Here is a 17,902-nt window from a genome sequence, read left to right as displayed (position 1 = left end):
ACTCATTTGTTAATAACAATAGAGTTAATCATTGATAAGGTTTCAGTATTGAATTTCCTATTTCTGACCATCACTGCCTGTTTTTGATGCCAGCCTAATCTTAATTGACTTGGTTCAAAGGAGATTCAGAAATGGCAAGGCTTAAGTAAAGTTATGTCATGAGATCATTTGAGTCACACAGCTACGACTGCTCTTAAAATGACATGGTTGAAAACGACACCATGTCATGCGCCTTAAATACTGATGCTCTACTAAAGTTTAAAAAGAGGTCAAATGACAAATTCTGACATTTGACAGATTCCATGACTGTCTATAACAAAAATACATTCCGATGAATATAATGTCTCAGTTCTTGTACTCTTTGAGTGCAGCGTTTAATATGACTGAATATGATATCTTAAACAATCGTCTTAAACAGTTGGTCTTTCTGTGTGTCAAACTGGTTTAAAACATAAATCAGAGTTTTATGTCAGTGTTGGAGATCATGTGTGAGAAACATGACATGACATAAACACACTCCTAAACCTTGTGGAAAGCCTTCCCAGAAGAATTGAAGCTGTTATAGCTGCAAAAGGTGGAGCAACGTCATATTAAACCCTGTGAATTAAGGATGCGATGTCACTTAAATTCATATGCGAGTCAAGGCAGGTGAGCCAATACTTTTGGCAATATAGTCTATTGCATGACAAGAGTAATGCTGGGGGATCAGAATCCTGCTTGCACCTTCTACACTGTTTATCTATGACCTCATGTACAATCCTGATTCCAATGAGGCTGGGATGCTGTGTAAAACATAAAACAGAACATGATAATTTTCTATCCTTTCAATTTATTTATTTATTTTTTATATATACTCAACTTAAACAGTAGAAATAGTTTTGCTTCACCAACTTCATTGATTTTTGTAAATATAGGCTAATTCTAAATTTGTTGACAAGAATACATTTCAAACAAGTTGGGACAGGGGCAACAAAAGACTGGAAAAAGTGTAGAATGCTCAAAAACACCAGTCTGGAGCATTCCACAAGAGGGTGATTGGCAATATGTTACTATCATGACTGGGTGTGAAAGGCATCCTTGAAAGGTTTAGTCATTCACAAACAAGGATGATGTAAGGTTCATCACTTTGTAAAACACGTGAATGCATTAAGGGAACTTACTACATGGGCTCAGGAACACTTGTTTGCAAACTACATTACGTTTTTCTGTATATTTTACAGCGTCCCAATTTTTTTGTAATCAGGATTTTCAGTTCACACTTGACAAATGGACATGAATTTGCTATGCATACATAGTGTGTCACCAACTACTGAAAGAATTGCTATGACATATTTTACGGACATTTGTGGTCCCCAGACTTGTCCTCTTTTTTGCCAAAAGGCAGTGAGTTTGCAGCTATATGGCTTTTACTGTAATATCTCAACTATGGATTGTCATGAAATTTAATCCAGTGCCATCATCAGGTTAACATTTTAATGTGTGCAATGCTTTGGTTGATGACCAAATACCTGTAGAACTAATGCCATTCCCATCAAGCTGCACTTTGTGTTTAATGCTAATTTGCAAATGTTAGCATGCTCACATTGAAGATGCCAATCTTGTTAACATTATATGTGCTAAACATTGGCATATTAGAATGCTGTCCCTAACATTTAGCACCACTGTGCCTTAGTACAATCTCACACAGTCATAAAGTAGCTGCTTGCATGGCTTACAAGGTACATTTAATTATCATTCTACAACACAGGGAACAACACAGTTGTAGAATGTACTACAACTTGAATGTAGTTGTAGTCCCTTACGCTACTCACAAAGCAAAAATCATATAAATGGATGATTAAATAAGTCATAAATGTAGTCTATGGTGGTATGGCAGGGGATACTTCAGAGTCATTCCTATGTTCCCAGGTTCCTAAGTTCCCCAGATTTAACATGACACATAATGGGAACATGCCAAAGGGTCATATGTTCCAAGGGCTAGGGGTTTGACCCAAACACAATGGGAGAATTAAAGTGTGCTAACAGAATACTGAACTGGGGGAACAAAGAACACTGTAAATATAGGATCCTGGGAATATAGATCGCTACATCTGTAGCACTTGCCAGACAGCAGCAAGATGAACAGGCTGTGGCTATGGTGGATAATATCTTTTAATATTCACTGGGCTCTGGGCAGGCACCTCATCTCATAAATATCAATGAAACTTGGTAAATGGGTACCAGTTATGTTCTGGGTAGTTTTAATCACCTACTGCAGGGCTCTCCTGTCCTGCGCCATACACATCCCAAACCAATATGTTCCCAGTTAGGATGTTTTCTATTGCTCCTTATTGTGTTTATGACATACTTTAACTTATAAACATTTCTGTAATAACTGTTCAGGTACTGTTATAGATGATGTTGCCTGTAGGGTTGTACGTCTATGTGGCAAAGGCAAGTCCTGTCTGTCTGGTGTTGGTGGTATGGTTGACAGCTTCAGGTTAAGGTAAGGCTACCAGTGTGTGTAGTGGTTAGACTTATCGCCACCACCTCTTTCATTGTTCTGTGGCAAGGATTTGTTGTTACGAGGTTAGTTAGTAAATATGTGGAAAATCCCTTCCTGTGTCTTAGGGCCTGGAGTTATGTAATGGTGGTACTTTAGCCTGAACACCTAATAATATCATTGTAACTATAGCTATTTTCCACATTCATGAGTAATAAATAAAGGTGCTGGATGCTCTTGACTTGATGACTAGGTAACACACACTTACCAGGTTACTCGTTACGGATGAACTATTCACTGAGCTTTAGAAAGCAGGCAGAACCAAACAAATATGATGCACACTTAAAACATGTTAAGGCAGTACGTAGAAAGTATAGCAGTGGTCTGTGGTACAATAGTCATCAATAGCTCACACATCTGACTAACTTGTCATAGCATCACGAGATTAAAAAGAAGTTTCATCCATACATGTCTCTATCAGTAGACATCATTAAAAATCACTTTAAAATCTAATTCAAATATTGCATTTGAAATATTTCCGTGAAAATAAAAACATTTGCTGAAAACACTTTAAAAGTATAGAGCATGTTCACAATTAATTTTCCTTGTTTTTTCAGTGACATCTGTCCAGAGGGAAACTCTTAGAGACAAGGTGACTGAACCCAAAACCTGTATGAGAACAAGCATAATTTAGAAGCTGGGAGTGCTCCAGAAGATGAAGCTACTCATCATGGAGGTAAAAAAGAGGTCAAAGATGTTTCCTACAAAGCTCTGGATCTAGCTTAGGTGAGAAAATAGTTTCATTTTCCAACATATTTTCCATTCACTCAAAAAGACAAAAGATAAAAAAAAAATTAAAAAAGTATAAAAAGTCTAAAAAATACTGTGAAGTGCACTTCTTACTTAAGCTCTGTATTGTAAATAGCAGCTTTTTAGACAGTGCATAAAATACTAACAGTTCCACTTTCTTCCCCTAAAAATTCTTTCATTCAGGGACTGCTCCAATGTTGAGTGGCACTGGAGGTGCATCGAGTAGCTCAAACATATCATCAATGACCTGCCACAGACAGTTGTCCAAAGGAAAGTCATTGTCTACCAGATTGACCAGAAAGTAGTTGTCATGGATATATTTGATAATCATCCGTGAAGGAGATTCGTCTTCATAGAGTTTGGCCCACTGCTCGATCCACAAGGCAAAGGCTTCATCCTGAGGAAAAAAAGGGGGCAGGTTTGGTGAGGGGAACATCTAGTAAGCAAACACAATGTGCTTCTGAAAACATTTTGTTGCTTGTGTTTTTTTATTTATCACATCAACCACATATCCCTGTTATCTCTCAACACACCAACCTTTTCATAACACAGGCAAAATACACAAAGGTGTGAGTAGGGAGCAGGACCCCACCAGAGTGACAGAATCGGTCTTTGTGTTAGGACTGGGAGTAAAAGCATTTCTCAACTTTCTTAACCAAGAAAATCCCTCACATCTGTGCTTATCCACTGACTGGCCAACAATGCAGAGTTTTTGCAATGCAGCAGCGCAATGTTTAAACCAGAGTCAAATTCTTTGTATGTGTACACATACTTGGTCAAGAAAGCTGATTCTGATTCTGACACGGTACTTCAAAGGTGAGGAGATGGTGTTCAGACAAATATTCTGAAACACTTAACAATAATAACTTTTGAGTCAAACTTTACAATTGTACAATATTGCTGAAATTGACATTTGCAACAATCAACACTTTCTGACGCAATAAATCAAACTCTTTTTGGTCTTACAGCACCTGGTGTAGTGAATAACTCAAGAGACTAAAACATGGATGCTATCTGCTTAATGGTGATATATTCATTTAATTACTACAGCTCAAATTTAACATTAGATGTTTATTTTTTATTCAAATCAAAGAGAAAATATAATATTTGAGAGATAGGTTGCCCTTATTAGGGTACATATTGTAAGTTCAGATGGGTAGTAATAGTGGGGAGTAGACAGGTGAGTTGGACAGACTTCTCCACAGAGAGCTGCTCTACAGCCCAGAGGCTTTATAACGCCATCACTGCTTGGATATGTGGCACAATATATGCTGTTATACTGTAGAATGTAAAAAGATGTGATTGGATAGAAATGACCAAATGATGTCAGACAGCTACGTGTCAAATAACCAGACATTTTATTTAGTATAAACATTTCTTTTAAACAACACCTGTGTTTATTTAGAGTCTGACAGAGATGTCTTACCAATAGCACATCTGTCAGATATGTGTTATTGGTAAATATAAGATCTAAGCTATGAAGAAGTTTTCCATCATATTGTTGCAAAATATAAATTTGCATATGTAAACAAGAGACGAATAAAAAGGATGAATTGCTTCATCTCTACTCTTTTTCAAAGTCTCACAGTGCAAGTCATTTTATATCAACCACAGTATGTATGCATGCAATGTATAGTAGCTCCACTCAGTATCACAAATGCATGCCGTTATCACTCATCAGGATGGAAAGATTGTACATTTTTGAGTTACTTTCATCAGTTGGGGAGTAAACAATCAGTACTACATTCACACACAAATTAATTTTTAATGTCACTCATTTTTGCTAAATGTTCATGACCCCCCTTCAACTTTGGAGCTTTTTTTCCTGCAAAAACAAGCAACCTGAACAAGGCTGAACATTCCTTAATTCGAGCACATTAGCTGGTCTATCTTACCTTCCAATACATAAAGCTGACTGGGTCCGCTACTGTAGGCTGAACAATCTCCCTGCCAGGAAAGATCCCCCATGTCACAGCGTTAGGCTGCATGTCAGGAGCGTTTGTCAGGTTACGGCCCTGTACACAATATTGTTTGTCACATATTGATCATATATACTGCATACTCACACACTAACACAGAATGACACAGAAGTGCTTTCTGTTCAAACTTACATGCACATTAACAATGTGGTAGTTGACGCGGGGCTCATACTTTTTCAGTACTTTGAGGAGAGCAGTCACATTTTCACTGGAGGTGAAGAACTCCAGGTAGGCCTGTTCGATTTAACACAAGAGGATTGTGGCGACATATCAGACAAAAACACCCCACTCCAAAACCACTTGAGCCGAGGACACAAACAACAGAAAAAGTGTTCCTACCTTCTGAAACACGTAGCCTCCTGCAGGTCCCCAGCCTACGATAGGGTCTGTGGAAGGTTTGCCGTTGATGTTGGGCTGGGAGTTGATGGTGAGGACTCCTCGTCTGTTGACCTTCTCCAGCTCATCTTTCAACAGGTTGGTCTCTGGGGCCAGAGGCTCATCGTTCCATGGCAAACACATCACCTAGGAGTAGGGGGAACCTTAGACTATGATCAACATGGTATATTGTCTTATATTTGATTAGAGTCTTCCTGAGAGTGAGATGTTCAGATGGATATCAGTCCCATGTCTGTGCATTATGTTATGACGTGGTTAACCTAGCTGGTTAACCTGGCTCTATCCAAAGTTCAAAAATACACCCACCAGCACTTGTTGAAAATGCAGAAGTGTTCCTTTAAGTAAGACTGACAACTGAACTGAAATGTGTCAGAAAATGTAATGCTAAATCTCCTTAACCAATCGTAGTGCTGATCACAGTTTCAGATCTCTACTCATGGTGCCTTTATTCTAAGGTAAGAGCACACTAAGCAACTTTATCTGAGATTAGGAAACTATACTGTGTTCCAATAACCAAACAGAAAACATCACAAGGCAAACATATTTCAACAGTTTCATGTGAGGAAGGTTATCAGTCATCACAATTGTAGAAACAATATTCACTGTTCCACCTTGCCTACCTTGTGTCCACTGCAGTTTGGTTGGCCTGTGATGTAGCAGGTGAAGACCTCATAGACGCTCTCTTCATTCATCAGCTCCTCACCCCACATCTGCAGCAGTGCATCTTTAGATGACTTGCTCTTCAAGTAGAACAGGTAGTAGTCATTTAACTCACCAAAAGCTGGTGATGAGGAGTTCCCCCTGAAGACATAAACACTGTTTAATCTTTTGACAGTATCCTTCACACCAATTTACAAAACTTTGTCTCATCCAAATTAACTATGTTAAAACCTGTTGATAATAATTTGACAATTATTCACTAAATAAAATGCACTAATGAGGAAACTAACATTCAAGTTTTGTCATGTAAAATCTGTTCATGTGTAACTGAGCTGACCATCTGCCGTTGGGGAACTCGTCCCAGTCCTGGGTTCTGTAGATGTAACTCTTGGGCCTGGATGCCCAGAAGATGGGTCGAACATCTTCTACCTTCCTTTTGGGATGGGCACTAACTGCCCAGGGAAGAGGCCGCCTGGTAAAGAAAACAAGCTCTGAAACGCTGTCTGCCATTGTAATTCAAAATCATAAGTCTGGTCCAAACAAAATACAGGGGCCTGGTTCACAAAACACGCTGAATCTTCTCAGGCTGTCTTGATCCTGGATAATTAATTATGAGATTGCACACATCAGAGGTGGGGCTTGTAACAACCAATCATATGCAACATTCAGGATGGAGAGCAGCATATCTAACATGATTTGATGAAATCATTGCAAAACAGTAAAAGTTACAAAAACAAAACACAACAGTATAATACAAAAACAATTGCAATAATACAAACCTATAAATATGCATTAATAAACAGACGCTATGTTTTAAATCAGTGTGTGTTTTTTTTAATAAATAATCTCAAAAACATGTAACCTTCAACATAAACACTGTTTGCACTGTTGATGTCCAGAGGAGTACTGTGAAAATGTGTTTTCTAGCAGCTGTAAATGTCATGTTTTATAGCCACAGTGGAACTCTGATTGAACTGTAAACATTTACTGTATTCCCAGTAGGAGTGCACAAAGAAATTGATACACATTTTTCAGTCTGGTGACGATGCCGTTTTCCATTTTTTCTGACATATGTTTACTGGCTAAATCTCATAGGTGGTGTGATGATGCCGTGCTGGTTTCCACCCAAGCCCACTTCCTTGGCATGAGCAAGAAGGAAGTGAAGTGCCTGCCTGGGAGTACTTTAGAGAAAAGCAAACACAACCCATCGCCAGTGAAGGCAATCATTTGGACATACTTTGGATTTTATAGTCTTGAAGGCAATAATGCACTTGAAAAGACTGATGCAATATGCAAGCTTTGCAAAGGGAAGGTGAAGTGTTTTGGAAACACGACAAACTTGAGGACGCACGTGATACGCTATCATCCAGAGACAGATTTGGAACAACTCCCAGTAGCACCACACCAGTAAACCAATGCACTCTGCAACAACATTCAAAACTTTCAATCAACTTGGAGTGGGCAAAAAAAACAACATCTGTATCCCTGCAGCGTTGCTGATAATGAAGGCTTTAAGTACATGAGGCACAGAATTGAGCCTAGATGTACTATATTTACTGAGAAAGTGGTCCCTCAGCTTTTCTAAGAAATAAAAGAAAATATCAAAGAGGCCTTGAAGAAAGCAGTTAGAGTGGCACTAATGTCACACTGGAATAGGGGCTCGCAACCACCAATGTGGTACTAGTTACTGATAACACTAACATGGTAGCTGCTACACAGTTGGGCAACTTAAAATATGTTAAGTGTTTTGCACCCACCATCAACCTCATTCCACTGAGAGCTCTAAAACTGCCTGTGTCACGACTGTTATTGTTTTCCCAAATCCTTGTTGCAACTTGTCTGCTATATTATTTGGCCACTTCTGATGTTAGGAAGTATGATGTGCCCAGTTTGTGTTACTGTGTGTTCCTGACTTATTGCATGTGAAAGACCAGGAAAAGAAAGAAGTGTTTCAGAGGGAGCCCTGTGGCTAAAATTGTTATGCTTTATTCTATTTGAAAATTTGAGTCCATAGATAAGTTTAGTTTGCATCTAAATGTAGCAGGCAGCTATTGTTTGTTTAATTTTGTTATTTGAAGCATCATTTTAAATTATGACATGAATTTGCAATGTGAAGTTTGAAATTAAATTTTTTAATTAAAGGTTTGCACTTTGCAGTTTATCTTTGCAATAATTTTTCTTTTTGAACTGAGTATTCATTTACCTTTTGGACTGAAGGAAAATAGATCTTACTCAGGGTTGACACTGAGTAGTAAACATTTACATTTGATTCAATATGACTTTTTTTCCCTTGAGATGTGTCAAAGTGTCTACCACAGTCAAATGAGAAAAGCACCTCAAAACAGCAAATCTAGAACAAAATCTGTGAATACACTGAATTGAGAATTGATTTTGAATCAAGAAAAAAATTGATTTTAAATCATAATTGTTTTGAATTGTGAATGGATTTTGAATTGAATTGTGATCCCAAGAATCAAAATCAAATTGAATCATTTCCTGAATCCTGTGCCCCTAATTTCTCGTGTGACAGATCAACATGCAAAGTCATTCTACTTGTTTTAAATGACATCACTCTGCTCTATTGTACTTGTGCTATTTTATCCACCTGGCTGTTACAGGAAATGCATTTTTTCCTCCATAGCTGCCTGGTCTGGAAGTGGTTCTTTCATGTTTTGCTCAGTAAGCCTGAAACAATCTTGCTTGTTGCAGATTTAAGCTGCAGCATTAGTTAGGACTGGCAACTGAACTGAATACAAATTGGAGCTGTGTATGTGGGACTTAAAAGCCAGGGTTAATGATCCAGTGTTATTGTTTACTGACTGGAGCTGAATCGTGACTATAGTGACTCCAAACAAAAGGCGGAGTCACTGAGAGGCTAAGTGAGGGAGCATTGCACTGCTGACTCGCTGCACAAACGACAAAGCCACTTCCATATTTTCCGAGTGTGTCCGTATTTATTTCCAACGCCGAACAAACAGGCAAAGTAAGGCAAAGCAAGGCCAGGTGTTTAAATACTTAGTTTGTGGTTAGATTAAGTGGTCAACAAAAAATACGCTCTCCCTACTCACCCCCTTCTCCATGCAGCCGCCGCGGTGAATGGGTGAATATATGCCCAATCATTCAATCACTCAATCACTGCTCCTTAACCACACCCCCCGTGACATGCGTGAAAGATGTCAAACTGACAGCTGATGCCAACACAAACATAAACATAAATATCTCAACATATAGCACCTACAGTGACAATATGATAATAATAATACATTTTATTTATAACTCACTTTTCATTCCAAGGAATCTCAAAGTGCTACACACAATGATCACATTATTATTTCACAAAATGTTCATCTTTAAACATGATGGTTTTGTCTAAAGTGGGAAAGAGCACTGTAATGTGCAATGTTGACTATGTGCAATTCATTATGTTGTTTGTTTTATCACACTGTGGAGGCATGTTGTGCGCAGCCAACGAGTCCAAAACAAATTTCCCCATGGGGACAATAAAGTATATCGTATTGTATATCAATTTGATATTCAACATAGATTTAGGATTTAGTGTACATTGGCCATACTGTGATATACATACATGTGCAATGTGATATGCGATAGTGGAAAAACAATATATCTATTATATCTATTGTGTGTAAATATTATATAGGTTTATCTTGGAAATACTGTGGAAGTATGTCTATCCTCTACTAGAATATCTGAAGCATATTTGAACAGGACACAAATGACTGAGAGGGAACTGATGTTGTACAATATTAAGCAGGCAGAGAGATAACTGACCTGGGGTCTTCTATCCACAGGCCTAGCTGTCGGAGCACTTCCATGGTGGCGACTTCTCGATTCAGCGTGTAGAAATGGAGGCCTGGTACCTTGCCACTGTCCAGCAGCACACGGCACATCTCCACGGCCTGATGAATTCCGTAGTTGCGGATAGCAGCATCATTGTCTTTGATGGGCTCAATGACTTTGGTGATCTCCTCTGGTATCTCAAGCTTTGACAGCTTCACAAGCTGGCGCAGAGACTGGTACCCCTGGAGACAAACTAGTTAAAGTTCAGCTTTAGCCCAGTGGATGGTTTGTTTGAAATTTTATCCTAACAGAAACATATGTTGGCTGCAGATACAACTTTGGCTTCACTCCATTTTCAATCTATGAAGCCTTTCAAGACATGAGCAAAGGTTTGTGGTGAGCACAGTTTCTTCTGCACAAAAGCTTGATATGTGGTCTGTGGGGTAAAACTTTCAGGTATCTTGTGCTAGGGCTGAGTGATATGGCAAAAAAAAACTTGTCACAATTTTTTCCATACTGATCAATAGATATTTACCACAATATATAGTTTAATAGTGCTGCCAGTTTTAAGAGTATGAAAATAATGACCGAAGTTTGAAAATACCAGAGGGTTCATTGGTTCACCTATATATGTGTTTGTGTGTGTGTGTGTGTGTGTGTGTGTGTGTGTGTGTGTGTGTATGTATGTATGTGTATATATATGTGTGTGTGTGTGTGTGTGTGTGTGTGTGTATGTGTGTGTGTATATATATAGAATTTATTAACGTATTAGCGTTTCCTGTTTGGTAAGCATCAACTGATTGAATATTTTGCAGACCATCTTAATGTGTGCCTCATCACTTTGATTGTTCCCATTTCTGTCAACAACTTCCTTAGATTGGTTTGATCAATTCATTAAAAAAGGTTTTGTATTTGGTTTGCCAGGTAGTAGAAGTTTGGAGTCCCTAGGCCACCTTATTTTTTTTGTAAAGTGGATAGTTTACTTATTTATTTTTCCCAGCAGAAATGTGTAATGAAAGAGTCAACAGATCTGAACCATTTATCTGTTGGTGTGACAGGCAGCACTCAAAAAAAGTAATTAATATGGGAGAGTATTTTCATTTTGACAGCTGTAATTCATCCAATGGACAATGGAATGGAGTTAAGATGAAACATCTCTGACAGACTGCGGGAGATGTCACTACCCAATTATCTACTCTGACCAGTGAGAAGTGGTAGCGATAAGTTCTGTTCTCCAGAATCCCAGGCATCCTCTGAGAGTGGGAGTATGGTGGACTTGTTCCAGTTTGTGTAATTAGAGATTTTAGAGAAGGTGTTACTGAGGTTAGAGGTTTCTTCTCATGAAAGTAAGGAGTCTTGCTGGAACAATTAAATATCATCAGCATAGAGGTTACTTTTATATTGGAGAATTGTGGTAATAACTCTTTCAATGGCAATGTTCTGACATACAGCTGCACCAAGTGGCTTTATGATGATAGCAAACAATGACGGAGGGACTGGGTATCCTTACCTGGCGCCCCAATGCAATGTGGAACTCTTTGATGTGATACCATTTGTGGTGACAATGGCTTTGGGTGAGGTGTATAATGTCCTTATCCAATGGCTGAATGACTCCCAAAGGCCAGATTTGTGTAGTGCAAGTTAAGTCCAATTAACTTGGTTGAATACTTTTTCTGTGTCTCATACAATAATCATGATGATTTAAGTTTGCTGTGTGAGATTAATAAGGTTTAATAGCCTTTGTACATTATCTGAAGCATGTCTGTTTTTGATACAACCTGGACATGGTTGTTATTAATCTGATGGCTAGGGCTTTTGAAATTATTAAGTCAGTGCTTATTAGTGACAGATGATGGTAGATGGAAGGTTGAGTCGGATCTTTGTTGTGTTTGAGTAGGACAGATTTGATGGATGTATTTATGTGCAAAGGAAATCTGTGCTGTTTTTTGTATTTCTGAAGTTAGTGTGTAAAATAGTGGGAATATTATGCACCAAAGGTGTTTCAGTTAAGGAGGGAAGCCATCAGGTCCACGTCATTTATTATTCGGCTAATGGAATAAGCCCTAATAAGGCTAAGGAGTAGAGTTCATCTGATGTCAATGCCATGTCTAAAGCGTCGAAGCACTTGTCTTGCTTAGACAATTTAGGTAGGTCCAGGTTGTTAAGGAGGGACTGTATCTCTGTTGGGTCAGGTTCAATGTTCAAATAGTATACATTCTGAACATTAAATGGAAATTGTATTTATTTCTTTTGGTTATTGGTGGCTTTGCCTGCTGTATTCTTTATGGTTGGAGCTATTCTTTTTTTGTGTTGTAACAGATTAGCTTAATATTTGCCTGACATACTGCCAATTCCAAAATTATCCTATTTAAGATGTTGAAGAATTTTAATTTCGTCAAGTTGGAATTTGGCATTTTGTAACTCATTTGCATTTGTTCTTTAAAATAGTTTGAGTACATGCCTGTAAATTGCTTAATCTATGGTTGCAGTTGCTTTTCTAGTTCATGTTCCTTATATTTTTGTTAGTTGAAAATGATATTATCTGGCCTGTATTTGCCACCTTACTGTTTCCCATAGTATTAAGGATGAAATTTCTGTTGAGTCATTCAATTCCATAAGGGATGTGTACTCTGTATAAAGGCAGCAAAATGAGAATCTTTAAGGAATGAGGTACTGAAACACCAGCGGGGAGAATGTTTGGTAGCAGATGCAATGTTTAAGGTGAGGGACACTGGTGCATGGCCATTAATAATGATTAGACATATGATGGTCTAAGAAACCTTGATTACAAGTGTGTTACTGAACAAATAGAAGTCTGAATCAGGAGAGTGATTGAGGGAGAAATAAGAATATCCTCTGGATGATGGGTTCTTCACTCTCAAACTGTCACCAAAACCAAAATCTCTCATGTATTGTTTTAATAGTTTAGTTGACTTTCAGTTCAATTATCATATTTGTTGGTTCTTGTAATGTAGAGTCACTGTTGGGACCTAATAGGTAGCCAATTGTGAATTTTTTGTCATTGATAGATGCAGTACATGACTGAACTGTTGAGATTTGAGGTTATACATTTCTGAATTAGATAAAATGAATCCCTTGAAGCAAATGTCTGTTTTTCATTTAATAGGACCATTCAAGATTTTTGTCCTTCTAGTCCACAAATGAATGCTTATTCTAAGTTATTGAGTATCTATGTTATGTTAGTATGTTAGAGCAAGCCTCTGTTAGATTTATTAGACTAGAGTGTGTGCGCGTGTCTGTGCGTCTGCCAGAATGAGGAGAAGGATGAGGAGATATGAAGCTAAAAGTGTGTGTTTTTGTTTGTATGTGGGACAGCAGTCTGAGTGTATAGTCTTGTGTGCATGTATGTAGTGAGCAGAGCTGGTGCATAGATAAGCGTGGCGTGAAAAGAGAAAAAAAGAATCAAACAATATAAATACAACTCGGGTTAAGGGAGAGGTTTACAGGTACATTATGTTGATCGTTATGCCCATGGTGCAAGAGCCACAGGGTAATTTTGTGAATTTTGTGTTTCAAAGGAGTTGGCTGTCAATGTAGTTTATCCGACACCAGGGACACTCACTTGCTGTTTCTCCTGCAGTCATTCAGGATTGGGTACTTGGCAGCATTCACTTATATCATGTGGAAACTGGTCATTCAGACCAAATTTAGTTCCTTTCAGTTATTTCCTTTTCCTTTTCATCAGTTATTTCTGTTCGCGAGTGCTCTCACCTCTGGCATCACATTTCTGCAAGTTTGTGTTTTGCTTATGCAAAAGGGGTTTGATAAATTGATCATACAGTCTTCCATTTATTGCACTTATGGATAATGTGCATTGTTGACTCCAGTAAAGTATATTCTGTGATAGTATGTCATTCCCTGTAGGCTTTGCTCTGAAGTTACACTGCTGTCCACAATCATAAATGTAATTTTAATCGTGATCCCCTATCAAGATTGATCACCCAGCCTTATCTTGTGCAGGAAATTATGTAGTGCTCACCAGAAACTATCTGGTTATCGATATTTCAGTTTGATTTCCTGTGATTCATCAGCCAACATATACACCAATACTGACGAAGCTAATATAGCTAATATTATATCAGCCCAGCAAATGTATTAGTTGACCTCCCTTCTGAATCAAACCCTGGTGAGTCCAATGAAACATAGCAGGGCAAAGTAGCAGTAAAAGGCAACCAAAATAAAATCCTAGAGCAGGAGCAGAGTGAACTCCTTAAAAACAGACTACTGACAAAACTTTTCAACAAAGTTCACTGCATTCACAAAAACAAAGAACCCTGTTTAGCCTTTCCTCAATCAGTGGATATTCACATGAAAAGCTGCTCTGAGGGACTTAATGGATGTAAATATCGTACTGTTACCCTACTAATACATAATTTCTTAGCATTATTTTCTGTATTTAGTATGTTCTTTTTAGTACTCTTTATTTCACTTTATTAGTAAAGTAGAGGTACTAGTCTTTAATAAAACATGTGATCCCTATGGTACTGTAGTGTGTATGTGCGTGTGTGTGTGTGTGTGTGTGAAAAGGCCAATACAAAATTAAGACCGGACCTACTGCTTCATGAAGTTGTAAGACTGGTTTCCAAGCATGAGCTCATCAAAAATCAGCCTGTGATATGTTCATGATAATAACAACAGTATTCTTGTTCTTGGAAGCCACAGTGAGTTACCTGAATTGGGAAGATTCCAGGTAGGATGGGACATGTAATGCCAATGGCCCGACAGTCATCCAGAAACTTGAGGAAAGTCTCTGCCCTGAAGAACAGCTGGGTGATGACAAAATCTCCTCCAGCATCCACCTTCTCCTTAAGGTGTCTGAGATCCTCCTCATAACTCTCTGCCTCAGGATGGCCTGTGGGGTATCCTATATACACAAACTTATTCAAATCACTATACTGCAAAAGGAATTCCACTTGAACTGACTACTACCGATATGGAGGCACAAAACATACCAGCAACACAAATGTCAAAGTAATCATCAAACTCCGATCGGATATGTTTAACAAGGTCGATGGCGTAGTTGAAGCCTCCTTCCTCTTCCTCCCAGTCTGCTCCCACTGGGTCTGTGGAGATATCAGAATATCACACATCAGCTGGCAGCCATATGTTATGATTTCTTAGGCTATACTCAAAGGCTCTATGCAGTCTGCCGGCAAAACAGATTTGTTTCTTAAATCAGATTTGTAAGGAAGAGGCCTTGTTCTTACTGCTAGGCCAAATCCGTGTTTTGTTATGTCAAGATTGTATCCACATTGATTTCAGAAAGTCTGGACAGCAAAACGAAATTAAACAGCAGCTAAGAGATTCAATTCAACAGGTTAAGGCCGCTGTGATGGAAAAACATATCCAACACTGTAGAATAAAGTTGAAATTTTATGACTTTCCTGTCAAAGCTTTATTTTCACAGTATGACTTTTATATAAACATACATACATTATCCACAGATCAGGTACATGCCTTCCCTCTTATGTGCCATTTCAATGCAGTTAGTATCTAAAAAGCCTGTAAACAAAAGGTTAAATAGTCCACACACTGAACAAGCTACTGGATAAACAACGGAGCACACATTTACTTCTTCATTCATAATAATTTCAACCACTCAGAATCACAGGAGGAGTGTTTTACATGGTACCACCACTCCTACAACTGTGAATGTAAACAAATGCCACCTTTCTCACCTCCCCTTAGTGCCATGATGTTCTTGAGACCCAAGTGCTTTGCTTTACCCAGATAACCAGTAATCGTCTCTTTGGTCTGGTTGCAGCAGGTCAGATGGAGAATGCTCTCCAGGCCACAATAGTTGACTGCTGTGCTGGCAATCATCATGGATGACGTTTCCTTGTCTGAGCCTGGGTCCCCTGCCGGATGCCAGGTAATGTCAATGAACAAGGGCCCTCCAGAGCCCATACGGTCAAATCTGAGGAAAAATTAGGTCAAATAGAAATTGTCCAACTGTTGTTTGGTAACAATATATAAAATGCTTGAGTTGCTACAGATAATGCTATGTTGATGAACCATGATACTGATCTTCCACCCTCTTTTCTAGAACACCGGCCAAGTCAAAATGGGTCACTGACATAGAAGCAAACTATGGATTAGGAAAAGCTGCTTAAAAGTACTCGTTGATTGTTGAACTAGGCAGATGTGGAGTTTTTTGCTGATTTATTTTGGAAATAACAAATTATATCTTTTCAAAAATTATTTGACCATGTCCTTGTGTACAGCTTTTACACTATATGGGCTTTGTAGATCAATTCTAAGTACACTGTATTTCCTGTATTTTCCAGTTTGATTTCACATGCCTTGAGATGAGGTTGACAGCCCCACTGGCTGTGCGGGGAGGAAAGAATTCCAGCGAGAACCAGCGATCTCCAGACTCCATCCTCCTCCGCATCTTGTCCCGTAGCCTGTCCGACCGGTCTGCATCTAGCACTGGTGTGGAACACCTAGAGCTCTCCTTGGAGCTCTCCCCACTGCTGTTGCTGGCCCCACTGGAGTCACTCTTGCATGACTGCCAACTACTGTCCCCGGGCTGAACCTGGTTCACCATGATGGCAGATTAAACTGAAAGAAAACAATACACAACAAATATGTCCAACTCTGTTCGGTGATTGGAAATATTTAGCTACAGGCCTACTTTGCCAGCATGGGGAAAAGTCACACCAAACCCTGTTCAACATCTTATTACATACTATTGCTTTTTTGGCAAGACACAACCTCAGACACCATGAAAAAAATGGCAAACAATAATCAGTATAAATCCATAGCACTACGGGATAATGAAAGTCCAAGTTACACTTTTAAAGTTCTGCCTGCAGGCTTATGCATACAACCCACCAGGGACCCACAAAAGGGCCCCCCACACCAAAACCTACTCGGCCCCTCTACAGCAAGGATTAAAGTAGCAAATCATGAGTGATTTGTACTTGATGTTTTCGATAACGTGCCAAACACAGTGACACGAGCCGCTCGTTTTATACCAGGTAACACTCATACACGCGTACATCCAGGTGAAAACTATGGTAGCAGCAAGCACCTATTTAAAGCCTGCTAGCTTGACAGCTACGTGACTCACGAGCAATGTTAGCCTTTGGAGTATTAACGTTACATTAAAAACAGAAGTACCACAACAGGAACGTTCTCTTTACGTAGGGTAAATTAAGCAACTATTGCTTCTCCCACCTCCCCCAGCCGTTCGTCTTTGTGTAACACTGTTTCCCATCCAAGTCGACACATTAACTGATAAGGCAAAGGAAATGCACACGGGTAGTCCTCTGGTATCCAACGCAGCGTGGGTTGTGCCAACGAGCCTGTGCTGCATTTACATCACAAGGGAAAATATGGCGTTTACGCTCAACCGATGAAACCAATGAGTGGTTGACTCCTCGGTTTGCAAAATCGTTCTAAAATTACTTTGATATTATTTTTCATGAACCTAACCCTTGGTCTAAATTGTAATAAACTTTTTCATAACGTTACTTAACTCGTACACATGATACATTTCAGTTTTTATGATTTTGTTATTGATTTTGTTGAAATTAATCTAGAATCCTGACAAGAGAGACCGAGCGATCACAACATATATAACAATAATACGCAAATGTTTATTATCTGACAGTTAAAAGTGAATGGTCGTCTCAGTAGATGGCCTTTTCGCCGGTTTCCCCACGGGCTACAAATGCAGCATAAAATATCTCTCTATTTGGGGGAAACACCATTGCGCAATATTGCATGCACATTTTTAAAATCGGCCCCC

General features: G+C 38.9%; 1 protein-coding gene across 1 annotated transcript; it reads right to left on the bottom strand.

The window, feature by feature from the left end:
• Positions 1–846: 846 nt before the first annotated feature.
• mthfr (methylenetetrahydrofolate reductase (NAD(P)H)) lies at positions 847–17,462 on the bottom strand. Its single transcript, XM_076740712.1, has 12 exons — positions 17,329–17,462; positions 16,449–16,710; positions 15,825–16,063; positions 15,099–15,209; positions 14,817–15,010; positions 10,117–10,367; positions 6,665–6,799; positions 6,288–6,468; positions 5,611–5,793; positions 5,404–5,505; positions 5,188–5,307; positions 847–3,689 (listed from the first exon to the last, which is right to left on the bottom strand). The coding sequence occupies exons 2-12, from the start codon at positions 16,694–16,696 to the stop codon at positions 3,468–3,470; spliced, it is 1,986 nt and encodes a 661-aa protein (XP_076596827.1). The 5' UTR covers positions 16,697–16,710; positions 17,329–17,462; the 3' UTR covers positions 847–3,467.
• Positions 17,463–17,902: the final 440 nt, after the last annotated feature.

This window comes from Chaetodon auriga, chromosome 10 (assembly GCF_051107435.1).
Source record: "Chaetodon auriga isolate fChaAug3 chromosome 10, fChaAug3.hap1, whole genome shotgun sequence".
Classification (NCBI taxonomy): Eukaryota; Metazoa; Chordata; class Actinopteri; order Chaetodontiformes; family Chaetodontidae; genus Chaetodon; species Chaetodon auriga.
The sequence above is the reverse complement of the archived record's forward strand: the minus strand, read 5'-3'. Positions and strand labels throughout refer to the sequence as shown.